The sequence below is a fragment of the Manacus vitellinus genome, unplaced genomic scaffold, assembly GCF_001715985.3.
Source record: "Manacus vitellinus isolate BGI_N305 unplaced genomic scaffold, ASM171598v3 scaffold_49_pilon, whole genome shotgun sequence".
Taxonomy (NCBI): domain Eukaryota; kingdom Metazoa; phylum Chordata; class Aves; order Passeriformes; family Pipridae; genus Manacus; species Manacus vitellinus.
In genome coordinates, this window is record NW_021940603.1 from 365709 (window position 1) to 379299 (window position 13591).

The 13591-nt window shown below is 49.0% G+C and overlaps 2 protein-coding genes across 4 annotated transcripts in view; both read left to right on the forward strand.

The window, feature by feature from the left end:
• ARMC8 (armadillo repeat containing 8) overlaps positions 1-5579 on the forward strand; it is a 61448-nt gene extending 55869 nt beyond the window's left edge. For all 3 annotated transcript variants that reach the window (XM_018080025.3, XM_018080026.3, XM_018080027.3), the window contains 3 exons: positions 447-519; positions 1426-1519; positions 3065-5579. In XM_018080025.3, the coding sequence (XP_017935514.1) occupies positions 447-519; positions 1426-1519; positions 3065-3098 (201 nt within the window). In that variant the 3' untranslated portion in view covers positions 3099-5579. The remainder of the gene's footprint in view (positions 1-446; positions 520-1425; positions 1520-3064) is intronic.
• A 1354-nt stretch (positions 5580-6933) lies between these two features.
• NME9 (NME/NM23 family member 9) lies at positions 6934-12747 on the forward strand. The gene is made up of 7 exons (XM_018080040.2): positions 6934-7117; positions 7256-7378; positions 9566-9623; positions 10186-10289; positions 11404-11475; positions 11915-12031; positions 12544-12747. The coding sequence occupies exons 2-7, from the start codon at positions 7346-7348 to the stop codon at positions 12607-12609; spliced, it is 450 nt and encodes a 149-aa protein (XP_017935529.1). The 5' UTR covers positions 6934-7117; positions 7256-7345; the 3' UTR covers positions 12610-12747.
• The last annotated feature ends 844 nt before the right edge of the window (positions 12748-13591 follow it).

The window sequence follows — 13591 nt, forward strand, 5'->3', positions numbered from 1 at the left end:
GGAATGAGAAGAGGAAAGTGCTTGAGGATTTTGTTGTGTGAATTCTTCACTGTCACGCAGTTCACTTCCAGCAACCCAGTGGTGGTTCAGAATTCCTGGGGTGCAGTTCTGTGTGCCAGAGGGGTACTGAGGAGCTGATTAAAAGAAAAAGGCAGTGGTTATTTCCCATAAGAATGTTACAGTGACTTCAGCAATACCAAGTCCCCTTGGAAAACATTTCATGATCTTGGAAAAGGCATATCTTGCAGATGTCAATAAATATTTGGAAGGAAGTGATTGAGCACTACTCAAGTGCTTGTATTATGGCCCTATCTTTGAGAGAAGTTGTAGATAAGAATTAGTCCCAGCTTTGCTACTGTAGTTATGACAGGATGAATGACAAAATCTAAGTCTTATGAAATTCTGAATTTCTCTTCTAAACTTGAGTTTTATTTTTCTCTATTTAGAGTCATTCAAATGCTAAACTTCAGCTTGCTGCCATGTTCTGTATATCTAATCTCATATGGAATGAAGAGGAAGGTAAGAAAGCCTCATTATTAATGCACAGACAAGTTACCATTCTGGTCAAAAGGCTTTTGTTGCATAGCAACCAATATTTGCAATGGGATCCAAAGTGTAATGGGAGCCATCATTCTAGGTGTGATGTGGAATGGATGGGAACAGTCAGAACATTGAGGAGAGTGTAGAGAGCTGTTCTGGGGGAGACAGAGGGACAATAAACAGGAGCTGGAGAGTCACACAGTGGCAGGTTTTCACCTGCAGCATTTCTGTGAGGTCTGAAAACAACTGGAGTGAAAGAGAATCCTGGTAAGAGCTTCCAAGTCTTGAAGAGGTTGTGGGAACTTGTTGTTGGAAGCAACAGGTTCACTGGAGAGGATAAATGGATTAGAAAGGGGGTTTGTTGCAAAGAAATTTTCCTCGGCATGGATGGCTTGGGCAGTGAGACTTGCAACCAGTCAAAGAATTTGTGGGTGGAACTGGAAGAAATTGGAGAAGGCATTTGGGGAGGAGAGTCCTGGCCTGGAAGAATGGGATGTCACCAGGAGAGGGCTGAAGGTGCTGCTGCACAGGAAGATACAGCTGTGGTGAGAGGTGGAGAGGGCTCAGAAACACCTCCAGTTAAATGTTCTCTGCATACAAATCCTGGGAAATCAGAGAGATGAGAATAAACCAACTCAAGCCAAGCTTCTTACCTTAGGATAAAGATTTTTGCCTTCAAAACTTTCTCTTCTCTGAACATCTGCACAGGGGCAACAGGAGAAGGAGCTGGACCTCCTGTGGGAAGGGAGTGTTTCCATGACTGTGCCCTGGCTGAGCTGTGTTCCATAGCCCTCCTCTAGGCTGGTTTCTGCTGCCACTCCTCCCTCCTGTCCCACAGACATTTGGGGTTGGTGGTGTTCCCAGCAATGTGCTTTGTCGTCGTAGGTTCACAGGAACGCCAGGATAAACTCCGAGACATGGGAATAGTGGATATTCTACATAAACTGAGTCAGTCATCAGATCCAAATCTGTGTGACAAGTGAGTATAAAGAAAAACCGAAAGAGATGATGAAAGGGAAATTTTTGCTTATGATTACAGAAAAAATTCCCCTAAAAACAAAGCTCCGTTGCACAGAGCTTTGCAGTGTAAAAAGAAATGGTGATGAGCCCTTATTTAAGGAGCAGGGTTTGTATTGCTCAGGAATAATGAATTTCACTGAAGTTCTTAATAGTATGAAATAACTACTCTTAAAATCTTCTAAAGCAATGGAGAGTCCCCTGTGAAATCTCACAGACACACAATATTTGTGTGAACTTGGACTACTGACAAAGTTCCAGAGAGTTGGAACGATGGTCAACTGTCACATAACTCTATGAATTAAAAGGATAATACAGGATCGTCATTAACAGTTGTTAATCTCATTTAAATTCTTTTAAACTAACAAAGCTCAACAGTAGCCTTGCACATACCTGTTCTGTTGCTCCTGTTAGTACTTACACAGATCATCCAGTTGCTTCCCAAGCACATGGAACAGAAACAGCTCAGGATAATTTCTGTGGGTTTCTGTTTACTTTTTGCAATTATCCCACCTACACTTAGTAACAACTCCTATTTCTTCCACAAACTAAAGGAGATGATCTGATTTTTGGAAGAAGTCACACACAGACAACACAACTCAAAACTGTGCATTGTTTTAAAATGCACTGAATTTGGGGTTCTTGGTTTTATGAAAGATGTCCTGGTGTTCTTAGACATCTTTGCAGTAAAGTTAGAGCTTCTCTGTTTGAAATCTGTGGCAGAGTATCAGCACTGAAGGTGATAATCAGGAATATATTGATACCCACCTCTGCTACACCAGCCCCCTCCATGAGCTTGTGATCACAGCAGGAAACTTGGAAGGAAAAATAAATAATCCTCCTCTGAGTTGCTGAGTTGGAGAAGTTGGAAGAGTCTGTCAAGGTCCCAGTAGCACACTGGGAGCTGTAGGGAACAAAGGAAGAGCAAAACCTCTCACTTCAGGTGGGAGGAAGCCCTGAGTTAGCTGAGGTGATGATGCAGGTGTAACCCCAGACTGCTGGGAGGTGTGTTTTTCTTAACAAAAATGTTGCACAGTGTTAGATCACATCAATCCCAGTGTTAGACTGGCTGCTGCTTCTCTTCTCCCTCCCACCTCATCGGATGTTTTTGGTGGGGGCCAAAATTCCTGATGGCATTCCTGACAGGACTGGTGTGCTTCTGGTGTGTGCTGAGTTGTGACAGCTCTTGGGTTTCTCAGCTCAAAGCCCTGCCTGTCCCAGTGCAGTGTGTGACAAAGCCCCTGCTCTTCCCTGCTCTCCTCAGGGTTCTGCAGGAGTGGGTAACACACAACCCTCAGGTCCCACCGTTCTGGGAGGTGCCTCGGCTTGCACTTGGGTAGATCACCTGATTTTGAGGTGCCAGGTGGGTTCTTCACCAGTCACAGCCCACACAGAGCAGTTCTGCCCCACTGCCAGATTCCTCCAGAGCTGTCCCCTCCCTCCCCTCCTGGCACAGTGTGTCCATGAAGCCAAACCCTGGTGATTAACGGGCTGTTCCTCCTTGCAGGGCGAAGACAGCACTCCAGCAGTACCTTGCATGATCAAAGACTAATTGAATCCATGGACACCCCTCATGTCTCCTTAAGGAACAGCAGGAGATACTCCTGACTCCTTATATTTGCACAAGTCACCTTGGGCTGCATTTTTCTCAGGTGCAGGGAGCTGCTTTGCAGAAACAGTTCAAATGATCAGGTCTCCAGTGCACTTGAGAACTTTCTTGAGGTAGTTTCTTTACTCAGAGGACTCTCGGGGGGTTGTTTTGGTTTTTTGGGTTTTTTTCCTGAGCTACCTGGACTTTGGATAGAACAATCAGTCATTGTTTTCCTTTTGGGCCTCCAATTTTCTGCTTTTGCTGCAGCCTGTGTGTGTGGGTGTGTGCTTGGGTGTGTGTGTGCTTGGGTGAGTGTGGGTGGGTGTGAGGACTCACTTTTGGTTTTCCTTTTTTTTGTGTGAAAATCTTTTTCTACAGGTTTTCAAGGGTTAACCATTGTTTGCTGTACGAATACTTCAGTGAATTATATACAGTTTGAATGAAATGTTATTTAAAAAAAAAAAACCAAACTGTTGTATCCCATAAAGTTTATTTTGAATTTTGAACAGATGAATGTTTTTAAGTAAAATATATGCATTTCTGAACTTCAGCTTAACTTACATTATACTTCCTTTTTAAAGAGAGAACTAGAGGAAGACAGTAGACCCCAAATTCCAAGCAGCACATTTTGTACTGACAAGATCAAAGAGTTCTTTACTACAATGCAAGGTCACTGGTACTGATAACATGCTCAAATCCGTGGAATGGGTCAGCTGGATTGGGTTTGGGTTTCTTTACATTTTTAGAAGACAAGTTCATACTTCAGGGTTAGGGGCACTGTTGGCTTTTCTGGGAAGGAGCACGTGGCTGCAGGATCAGCAGGAATAAGCTTTGCTTTCCTAGCCAGGAATTTGCTCAGCTAATTGCTGAAGGATTGGCTTGTTCAGGGGAGAGGGATTTGCTGATCACTGGTACCAGCAGAGGACCAGTGTGGTGCAGAATTAATTTGGCAGAGAGCAGAAGGAGCTGCCAAGCAGTGGTTAAGGGATTGCTTTTGTTCTGCATCCTTTGCCTCCACAAAGAGTTAAGTGACTTCCAGATCATCTCCACAAAGGATCTGCTGGGAGCATGAGGTTGGGGGAGGGATGGAAAAACCAGAGCTTTGGTTTGGTTTTGTTTTCTGGCTCAGCAGTGTTGCTGCAGATCCCTGTACATAGGCAGATACACACTTGCATGGATTTAGATTCCTGGATAACAAGGATGGGGTTGGACTGTGATGGGATTGGACTGCACCTGGAGGCCTTGACTGTGCCTGGAAGTGTGGAAAAGCAAACATGAGTGCAGACCAAGACTGTGGGAGGTTAGGCTGGAATGGGAGAGCCCAGGGCTTTCCCAGGCAGGTGTACCTGGAGCATCAGGGCAGCAGGAGCCTCCTCAGGGGTGCAGTCCAGGGCTCTGGGCCCTTTGGGGTTCAGTTTAGCCCGTGGTTAAGCCAGACTCTGCAGGCACTGTATTTCCACAGCACTAACAGGCACTAGGGATTGCAGCCAATGGCTTAAACCAAATCTTTCTTCTCCTACACTGAACTTTAGGGGGGCTGCAGCAAAAAGAGAGGTCTGTAACTTTGCTAACCAATTTTGATAAGTATCTAAATCTTCTGTTTCTGATCAGAAGGTCAAATTGTGACAGCCTTACTTTTTTTCCAAGGTAAACTACTTGTGTCAGAAAATGTGACCACAGTTTGGCCTGGAATTTGAATGTGCTGTGTATCAGATAACTGTTATCACTTGGTTGCAAAGGACAATATCTACATTTCATGTAACTTCTTCCACTCTCAAAGACAAATAAAAGTGAGCACCTGACACTTTTCCCCCAGGCATTGCAGTAAGTGACTGGCAGTTTTTTAATGTCCTTCTGCAAATTTTTCATGATGGACTTTGGGGGTTGAACAAAAGGGACAGTAAAAATACGTGAGAACTTGTTAAATCTCAGTACCTCAGAAGCAAAAAGTCTTGTTCATAAAATTGAATCAAATATATTTTTACCTGAACTGAGAAGGAGGTTCTGAGGCAGGTATTGTAAGTGCAAAAGTGTCCAATGTGCTCAGTTTGCACTCCTGTGTTTGTTTAGGAGCTCAAGTTCTTCTGTATCTCTTCTCTTCCTTCCCCAACTCACATTTCTAAAAGCAAATCTGAGTTTGATTCTGTAGAACTTCGGTGCCTAAAGGTGTTCAGAAAAAAGGTGAGTAAAAGTATCTCTGTACAAGTTCTGAGGTGGTTTCCTACAATTCTGCCAGAAAAACTAAAAACCAATGCTCAGACAATCTCGTTGCTGCATGAGAACAGTTGAAGTTTTCCACAGGTATTGAGAGGACAAACTGTGTTGGATGAGGACATTTTTACATTCAGTTAAGCTTTGTGAATAATTTTTGATGTTGCTATAGGTATGTACAAAAAGAAGAATACTGTAAATAAAGAGAACTTTACCAGAACATGGAGATTTTTCTCAGCTTCCTGGAGAAATCTGAGCTCTCTGGGCCTGCCCCTCTGCAGCCTGAGAGTCACAGTGGGAACAGACTTTGCTGGTCACCCAGAGCTTTCCCAACTTGTGTGGCAGCAGCTTGTGAATGCCAGGGCTGTTTGCAGAACCAAAGCAGAGTTTGGACATCATGTGAATCATCAGGATTTCTGCTCTTCTTGTGCTATTTCTCTGCTGAAACCCCACCCTGATGAATTTTGATAAGTATGTCCTCTCTTTATATCTGGGTCTAGTGCTGGAAGTCCCTCTTGCAGAGGTAACACCTGTCAACAAAGTGAATTTGGGACAGGAGCTGTCAGACAAGTGAGACCTTTGGCTGCTCCCCACCACCTTCATTCCATGTTTGGACTGTCTTTCCCACACAGAAAATCCAGTGAGACACAATCTGGCTGTTCCAGTCACAGATGTGCATTGTGGCAGTGACAGAAGCCAAGTGACCTGCTTAAAGCACCTTGTGCCAGGACCTTCCTAAGGCAAACATTTCACATTTTTTAAAATTTATTTTTCCAGATTTCACCCAGTTGTAGCAGCAGCTGTGCCTCCCCAGAACTGCTGAAGCAGTGACACGACAGACAGAGGAATAATTGAGGGGCATGAAATTAGATTCTCGAGTAGAAATGGGTTGTCTTTGGTACTCCTGAAATGTGGGAGGTGTCAATGTGCAGAATTACAGCGGTGGTTGAAATCATCAGGGCTCCTCTGCAGGCTGATTTCAGCAAAAAGAGACATGTTGGGGGCACTGATGTACCAAAAACTGAACCCCCAACCAGGAGGGACCATGGTCAGCTGGAGGACCAGGCCACCACCTGTGTGCTGCGTGATGAGATGCAGCACAGCAGGGTCTGCCCTGGAGCCCAGGACCCCGTGGGCACGGATGGGGTGAGCCAAAACCTGGGAGGGGCTGGGCACTGGCACTGCTCTCTCTGCAAAGAAGGGAAAAACCAACCAGCCTCCCCAAACTGAGCTGTGTTTGGGGCTGGGACAGCAGGTTATCCCCAAACTGAGCTGTGTTTGGGGCTGGGACAGCAGGTTATCCCCAAACTGAGCTGTGTTTGGGGCTGGGACAGCAGGTTATCCCCTTGCTTGGGTCTGGATCCCACACCTCGCTTTGAGCCCCCAGTTCAGGAGGGACGTGGGATAACTGGAGTGGGGGTGAGTGGTGGAGGGGGGAGCTGGGCAGGGGTGACAGGACAGAGGAGGCAGAAAGGCTCCAAGTGCAGCTGCTGGAGGGGGAGTTCCAGGGTAGACAGAGCTGAACTTCCCGGCTGGAGCGGGCACGGAGGAGGGAGCGGGGTGGGCTGGGCTGACGTGCTGCCCAGGCAGAGCCAGCGCTGCCATGGCAGCCTTGGGGCCCTGCCAGCTGGACACAGGTCCTGGCAGGCCCTGCTGGGCCCATCCCCTTCTCCCACCCTCCAGGCGAGGGGGACAGGCTGCTGTGTCTGGAAGCGAGCGGCAGTTCAGGCCCTGCAGCAGCACCTCGACTCTGTGAAGGTAAGAGCAAAGCTGTGCCCAGATTTTGGGCACTGCTGAGCCACCCCCTGTCCTTGCAGCAGGGCCAGGGTGCTGCTGTGGGTGCTTTGTCCTGGGTGGAGGATCAGAGCCAGGTGAAAGGCTCTCTCTATGGTGCAGGTTGGCCAGCAGTTGGACCCACGGGATCAGAGGACGTCGGCAGTGCTTGTGCTTGGAGGGCTGCTCACAGGATCCTGTTCCTGCAGAGGGATGGCTGCAAAGAAAAAGGAGGTAGAGCTGCAGGTCAGTAGGAGCCAGGCTTTTGAAAGACCTTGTAAACTCATAGTTAAGTGCAAAGGATGAAATTCAGTCTGGAGGTGTCTCAGATGCTGCTGGCAGAGCCCTGCTGTGAGGTCCCTGGGGTGGAAAACATTCCTGAAGGCAGGTGGGAACAGTGGGGAGGCCTGGCAGGTCAGATCTGCCCCTTGTCAGTGCTGTGGGGGCACAGGGAGGTGGTTGTGGGGCTGCAGGTTGTGTTGCAAGCTCTTAGGGACTGGCACAGGTTTGGCTGCTGTCAGATCAGAATTCATCTGTGTTTCATGGGATAATTGCTCAGAGGACATCGAGGAGTAGGGAACTGGGGAAGGGGGGGTTTCTCCTGAGCCACAAACGTCACTGAACATCTCTGGCCAGGTCACATATTCAGAAGGCTCCCTGTAAAAGTTGGGAGGTACGAGAAAAATTCTAAGGGTAAAAAACCTATTTCACAATGATATGGGGAGGAATTTTGCCTTGTTTACAGTGCACAAGTGACCTAATGATGCTTTATAACTACTGCATGGGGAGAGAGGGGTTCTGGGAGTGGTTCACTATGAGAAAACATTGAAAACCCAAAGTAGGTTCTGAAGGTCTGCTTCAAAATTTAAAATAAGTTCAGTCTTCACAAGAGAGAAATAATGGAAGAGATTATGGGCTCTCTGGCCTTGTTTATTCACTGTTGAGATTGGAAAATGTGAACATGTGTACAAAAGGAAGAGGAGCTCTCTATTAAGGTAAGAATGGACTCTGTTGCTGCTTGTCCAGCTCAGTTCCTGAGTGATGATGAACCACACTGTGCCCCTTGGGCAGCCAAGGCAAAGCTGGGGCTGGGGCTGCAAAACTCTGGTTGTTCACACCTGCAGATGAAAGCTGAACCTTGGATATGATGGGATGTCCTGGAAAAGCTCTGGTGTTAATTATTGTGAAATAATTGCCTTGGGGCAACTTCCTGTCTTCCATTGTAGTCTAAATGTAGTTGGGATTGATGAGACCAGCTGAAGAAGGAATTGAGAATCCTCATTGTTCACGATGAACAAAACCAGATCTTCATTTCTCAAGAAGCCTTTTTTTTTATTAACTTGCTGTGTTTTTAAGTACCTACTGAGGGCCAAGTCCTGTAAGATGGGGAAGATGCTAAAGATCTTTTCCTTTCTAATAACAGTATTGGAAGTGTGGGATAATACAGCACATGGCACAGTGTATGGAATTGTCTAGGGCATCCTTGACAGGGTAAATCCCTGAGCAAGCTGATCTAACACTGAGCAGGGCATTAGATGAAGAACTCCACAGATCCCTCCCAACCTAGAACTTTGTATTCTCTGTTCACTGTGTTTTGGAAGTCTTTGGATACAGCTGGGAATTCAGGTGAGGACACGCTGGGCTCAGCCCCCCTCTAGTGCCCACACATCACAGGAGCTCTGTATTTACTGCTTTATTTGAGCAAGACTGAAACCTCTAAAAGTAGCACAGCTCATGTGCAGGCCAGGGGAGAAGCTGCTGCTGGAGAATCCCCTGCCTTGTGAGTCCCTGTGAGGACTGGGCTGAGCTGGGTGTGGGGAAGGGAGGCTGTGGAGCAGCAGCCAGTGCTGTGGGACAGCCCAGCCCATCCTCCTGCTCTGACTCCCTGCTCAGCTGGGTCCTGCTCTCAGATCTTGCTGCGTGGCCCCACAAGGAGTTGTGTTGCCAGAAAAGCAGGAGAGTGCCAGGAAGAAGCTGAGGCTGTGATGGGTGTCTCACAGCCCTTCCCCCTTGCTCTGTAGGTGACAGGGTCTGGTGGGTTCAGCTGGAGCTCTGGGCAGTCAGACAGGCCCTGACTGTGGGTCTGGGCTCCCAGTTTGGGGAGTCAGCTCCCAGAACAACTCTTGGCTTCTCTGCACACCAAGCCTGGGGCCCCCTGGCAGCCACTGTTCCAGTAGTGCCCCTAAATGAGGGAGAGCTTTCTCTTGGCTGGGTGCTGCTGCCTTTCCATCTGCCTTTCCCTGGATGTTGTGAGACATCGTGCCCAGCTGGTCAGAGGTGAGAGGATCAGTCAGGTGAGTTTCCTGAGTGCTCAGGTAACTCCTCTTCAGGCAGATGTGTCCCTCTTAAGCAGTTTGTCCAGATGTTTGCAGCAACTGGGTGGTACCTTTGGAGTTACTGTTGCTTTTACTGTGTTTTTACATTTTCACACAGATTAACATCACTAGCCAGGAGCTTTGGGAAGAAATGCTGTGTCTCAAAGGACTCATTGGTAAGGTTTGGTCAGCACACTGGGTTGCTCTTGTTCTGTGTTTAGAGGATGCCAGGACTGTTAGGAATTATTAGTGTTAAGGATGTTTAGTCAGTCCCTCCATTCCTCTTTCCCTGAATGGAAGGAAGAAATATTCCAACAGAGGTGAGACAAGCTGGAGGTTGTAGTCCTGTTCATGTGGGACAGTTGTCATGCAATCCAAGCAGTGCTGGTCCAGAAGCTTCTGGAGTGTCCAGTCCAGCCACTGCTTGGAGCAGGACTGTCCCCAGCAAAGGAACAGCCCTGGCTCCCAAGGGTGCTCTCCCTCTGCAGTTCTCCCTAGAAAAGCTGGTCCCTCAAAGGGCACAGCCATGCCCATGTTTCTTTTGAAGGCTCCTCCACATAATTATTAGCTCGATATTTTACAATGTGATCTCATCCTCTGATCCAGCATCTCAAACCTTCCCAGGGTAGGACAGTTTCCACCTCAGAGTTGAATCCAGCCCTTCTAGTGTTTGGTCTATTGGTCTGTGTCTGAACTGACCCATTTTCACCTCATTCTCACTCATTTTCCTGCTCACAGTTGTTGATGCATTTCAAGCCTGGTGTGGCCCGTGCAAAACAGTAGTGGATCTCTTCCAAAAAATCAGGAATGAAGTTGGCAGTAATCTCCTGCATTTTGCTGTGGTAAGATCTCATTTGACACTGCCTGCAATACCCAGTCCTCTGCAATTGGCAGGGGCCTGAAGGCTGAAGTGACTTTGTCTTTCCAGTATTCAGCCCAAAGGATAACAGTGCAGGAGTTGCAGCTGCTGGGAGGGAACCTGCCAAATACAGGTGCTTGGGTACATCTGTAAGAATTCATATAATGAAGAATTTTCAGGCTTTAATGGATCTGTATTGTCCAGATTTCTGCTTAAGCAAATAACACTGGACAGAGCTGTTAACACAAAGTCCCTCTGATGTACAGGGGGAGGCTGAAGGAGCTGGGTTTGGTCACCTGGAGAGGAAAAGGAACAGGTGTCAAGTGGGGGATGGATGGAGAAGGCAGAGACAGACATCTCTCAGTGGAACACAGCAACAGGACAGGAGAAAACGGGATAAGTTGCAGCAGGGAGAGATCCAAGTAAAGAGAAGGAAAAAGTACTTGGTGTAGGAATGGTAGGACTGGGACAAGTTCCCAGAGGTGCAGAGCTGATTCTGGGAGATGCTCAAAACTAACACAGCCTTGAACACCCTCCTGTACCACTGAGACCAGCCCTGCTTTGGGCAGTCTGGGATCAGAGCCCTTCAGAGGTCCCTCCCGACCTCAGTCCCACTGGGATTCCGTGTGTAAGTGCCTTTCCTGGCTGAAGGCAGCTCTGGATCTTGGAGAGAGCCAAGGGCAGGGAGGTTTCTCACAGCTCAGCACTCCTGCTGCTGCCTCTGCTGCCACCACAGCTCCTCCTGCCACTTCTCTGCTCATGGGCAAGAGGCCCCCATTTCATTTTCCAGCCTTCTTCTGTGGGACTCACCCAGGCAAGCTGCTGGGAATAGACATCCCTGTCCCAGCAGAGCTGCTGTTCCAGCTCCTGCAGGTGAGATCTGCCTGCTTCTCAGGTCCCTGCTGCTGAGCTGGGACTTGGTTGTGGCCCTGGCTCTGACTGGTGTCACTTTGTCCCCCCAAACCAGGCCCCAGAGGTGTTTCCCCGTGTGGGGGGTGAGGACCAGCCAGCTGAGGGGGCTGAGTCCAGGCATGTGCTTCCCTGTGGAGCAGAAATGCTTTCCTAGAAACACCTGCTCTATTTCCCGTTCCTTTCAGGCTGAAGTTGATTCCATTGATGCTCTGGAAGGATACAGAGGACAATGCCAGCCTGTCTTTCTGTTTTATGCTGTGAGTGAAAACGTTTTCCCAGTAGATGCACAGCAACAAACATGACCTGCTGGTGGGAACAACGGGCCTTTTGGAGGGATATTCTATTTCTTTAATGTGTGATGAGCAAATTTTATTTGCTCTGTATCTGCTGGTGATCAAGTGCTGTGGGGATTAAAATATAGTCAGTGTGTTGCCCTGTGGGGTCGTCAGGTTCAGTCTCCTGCCTGTGCAGGACCTCACTCCTCTCACAAACTGCTTTGCTTCATCCTAAGACTGATGAGGAACCACAGAGAAGGTTGTTCCAAAGCTTCCCTCTTGTGGAGCAGAGCAGCTCTGTCAGGGAGGAGGGCCTGGTACATAATGTTGTGGGTGATGTGCTGCTGGGGGGATTTCCAGGGCCCAGAGAGCACAATCTGAGCACTGACTGACTGATTGATTTGCTTTCCACACCTTCCAGGAGGGAGAATTAGTGGCCGTTGTAAGAGGAGTGAATGCACCACTGCTGCAGAAAACCATCCTGGAACAGCTGGCAGGGGAAAGAAAGGTTTTAGAACATGGAGGAGAGCAAGTGCTGGTAATGAGTCACTAAAACCTTAAATAGCTGTAGATGTGCATGTCAGAGGAGAGGTTCAGCTCCCCAGGGCCAGAACAGCTCTAAAGCAGAGTTCCTTCCTTGCAAAAATCCCCTCCCCAGCCCAGCCAACGTGCTGAGCCACTGCCACAGGAGCTGGCTTTTTGTGTGTGCTCCAGACTGCTTTGGTTCTGAGGAACCAAACTGCCATACCTGTGTGTGATCTGCTAGTCTGAAGGCATCCCAAAGCCTGCAGGCTCCCTCTGGTGACAATGGCTGGCCTGTTCCTGGGAAGGCTTTCCCCGGCTCTCGGTCAGCTGATTGAGAGCTCAGCCGGTGACCCCGGACAGGCAGAGCCTCTGCCCTCACTGCTGAGCTGAGCCCGGCCCCGAGGGCAGCAGAGGGCTGCTCCCTGCTCAGGTGGAGCTGGGAAGGGGGGCCCTGCCTGGCAGGGGCTCACCTGGAGGGCAGGAGGACACTCGGGACCTTCCTTGCTCATCCACCCGCTCTTGCAGATGCGAGACAGAGCCAAGGAGGAGGGAAGCACAGCTGCTCTGCAGGGACCACAGCAGGAAGGCTGAACAGGTAAGGCAGGGACAGTGTAGGATGCTCTCTGTGCCTTTGGTAAGTGCCTCTGCTAAAGCTGGAACCTTCAGCCAGGGTTCAGCTCTGCTGGGGCACCAGAGGGAAGATCCCCGTCCCTGGGCACTGCCCAGCTCTGCCCATCCCTGGCAGATCACAGAATCACAGAATCAGCTGGGTTGCAAGGGACCTCTGAGATCATCAAGTCCAACCCTTGATCCAACCCTGCCGTGGTTCCCAGCCCATGGCACTGATGCCACATCCAGTCTTATCTTAAAAACCTCCAGGGACGGAGAATCCACCACTTCCCTGGGCAGCCCATTCCAAGGGCTGATCACCCTCTCTGGAAAGAAATTCTTCCTTCAGCACATGGGAGTGTCCCCTTGGAACCCGGGTAAGACACCAGGGTAGCCTGGGTGTCTGATATCCCGAAACTCAGTATTTTTCCTTCCAGTGTGTGTTTTATTTTACATTTGACTCCCCTCACCTTCTGGCCTGGTGAGGGCTCTTTGGCTTTGTTCTGTTTCCAGCACAAACCACTGAAACAGCCGCAGCTGTGCTAACCCCCCCGCACCTCCAGGTGGTTTTTAAAAGAAAACACAAACACCTGGGCACCAAATCTGGTTACACCAGCTCCTGCCTTGTTTAAATTAGCCACCTCTTCCCAAAGGCTTTGTCTCTGGTCCTAAAAGGGACATTTTTTCTAGGCTTTCCTGGGACACGTTTGCAGCCTGGGGCTGTGCACACCAAACCCCGGGAATCGCGGCAGAACCCGCCCGGCTCTGGCTGAGGCCGGTGGGTGCCGGGCTGTGCCTCTTTTCTTTGCTCATCACTGACTTTGTCCCTTTCCTTCTCTCGGAGACTGATGGACCCCCCGGGTCCGGGATCGCGGCCGGCAGCGTGGAAGAGATGCGGGGTTTGCCGATCAATAAAAGGATTAGCGGGCAGCACGGCTGGCTCGGTGTCCCTCCGTGTCCCTCT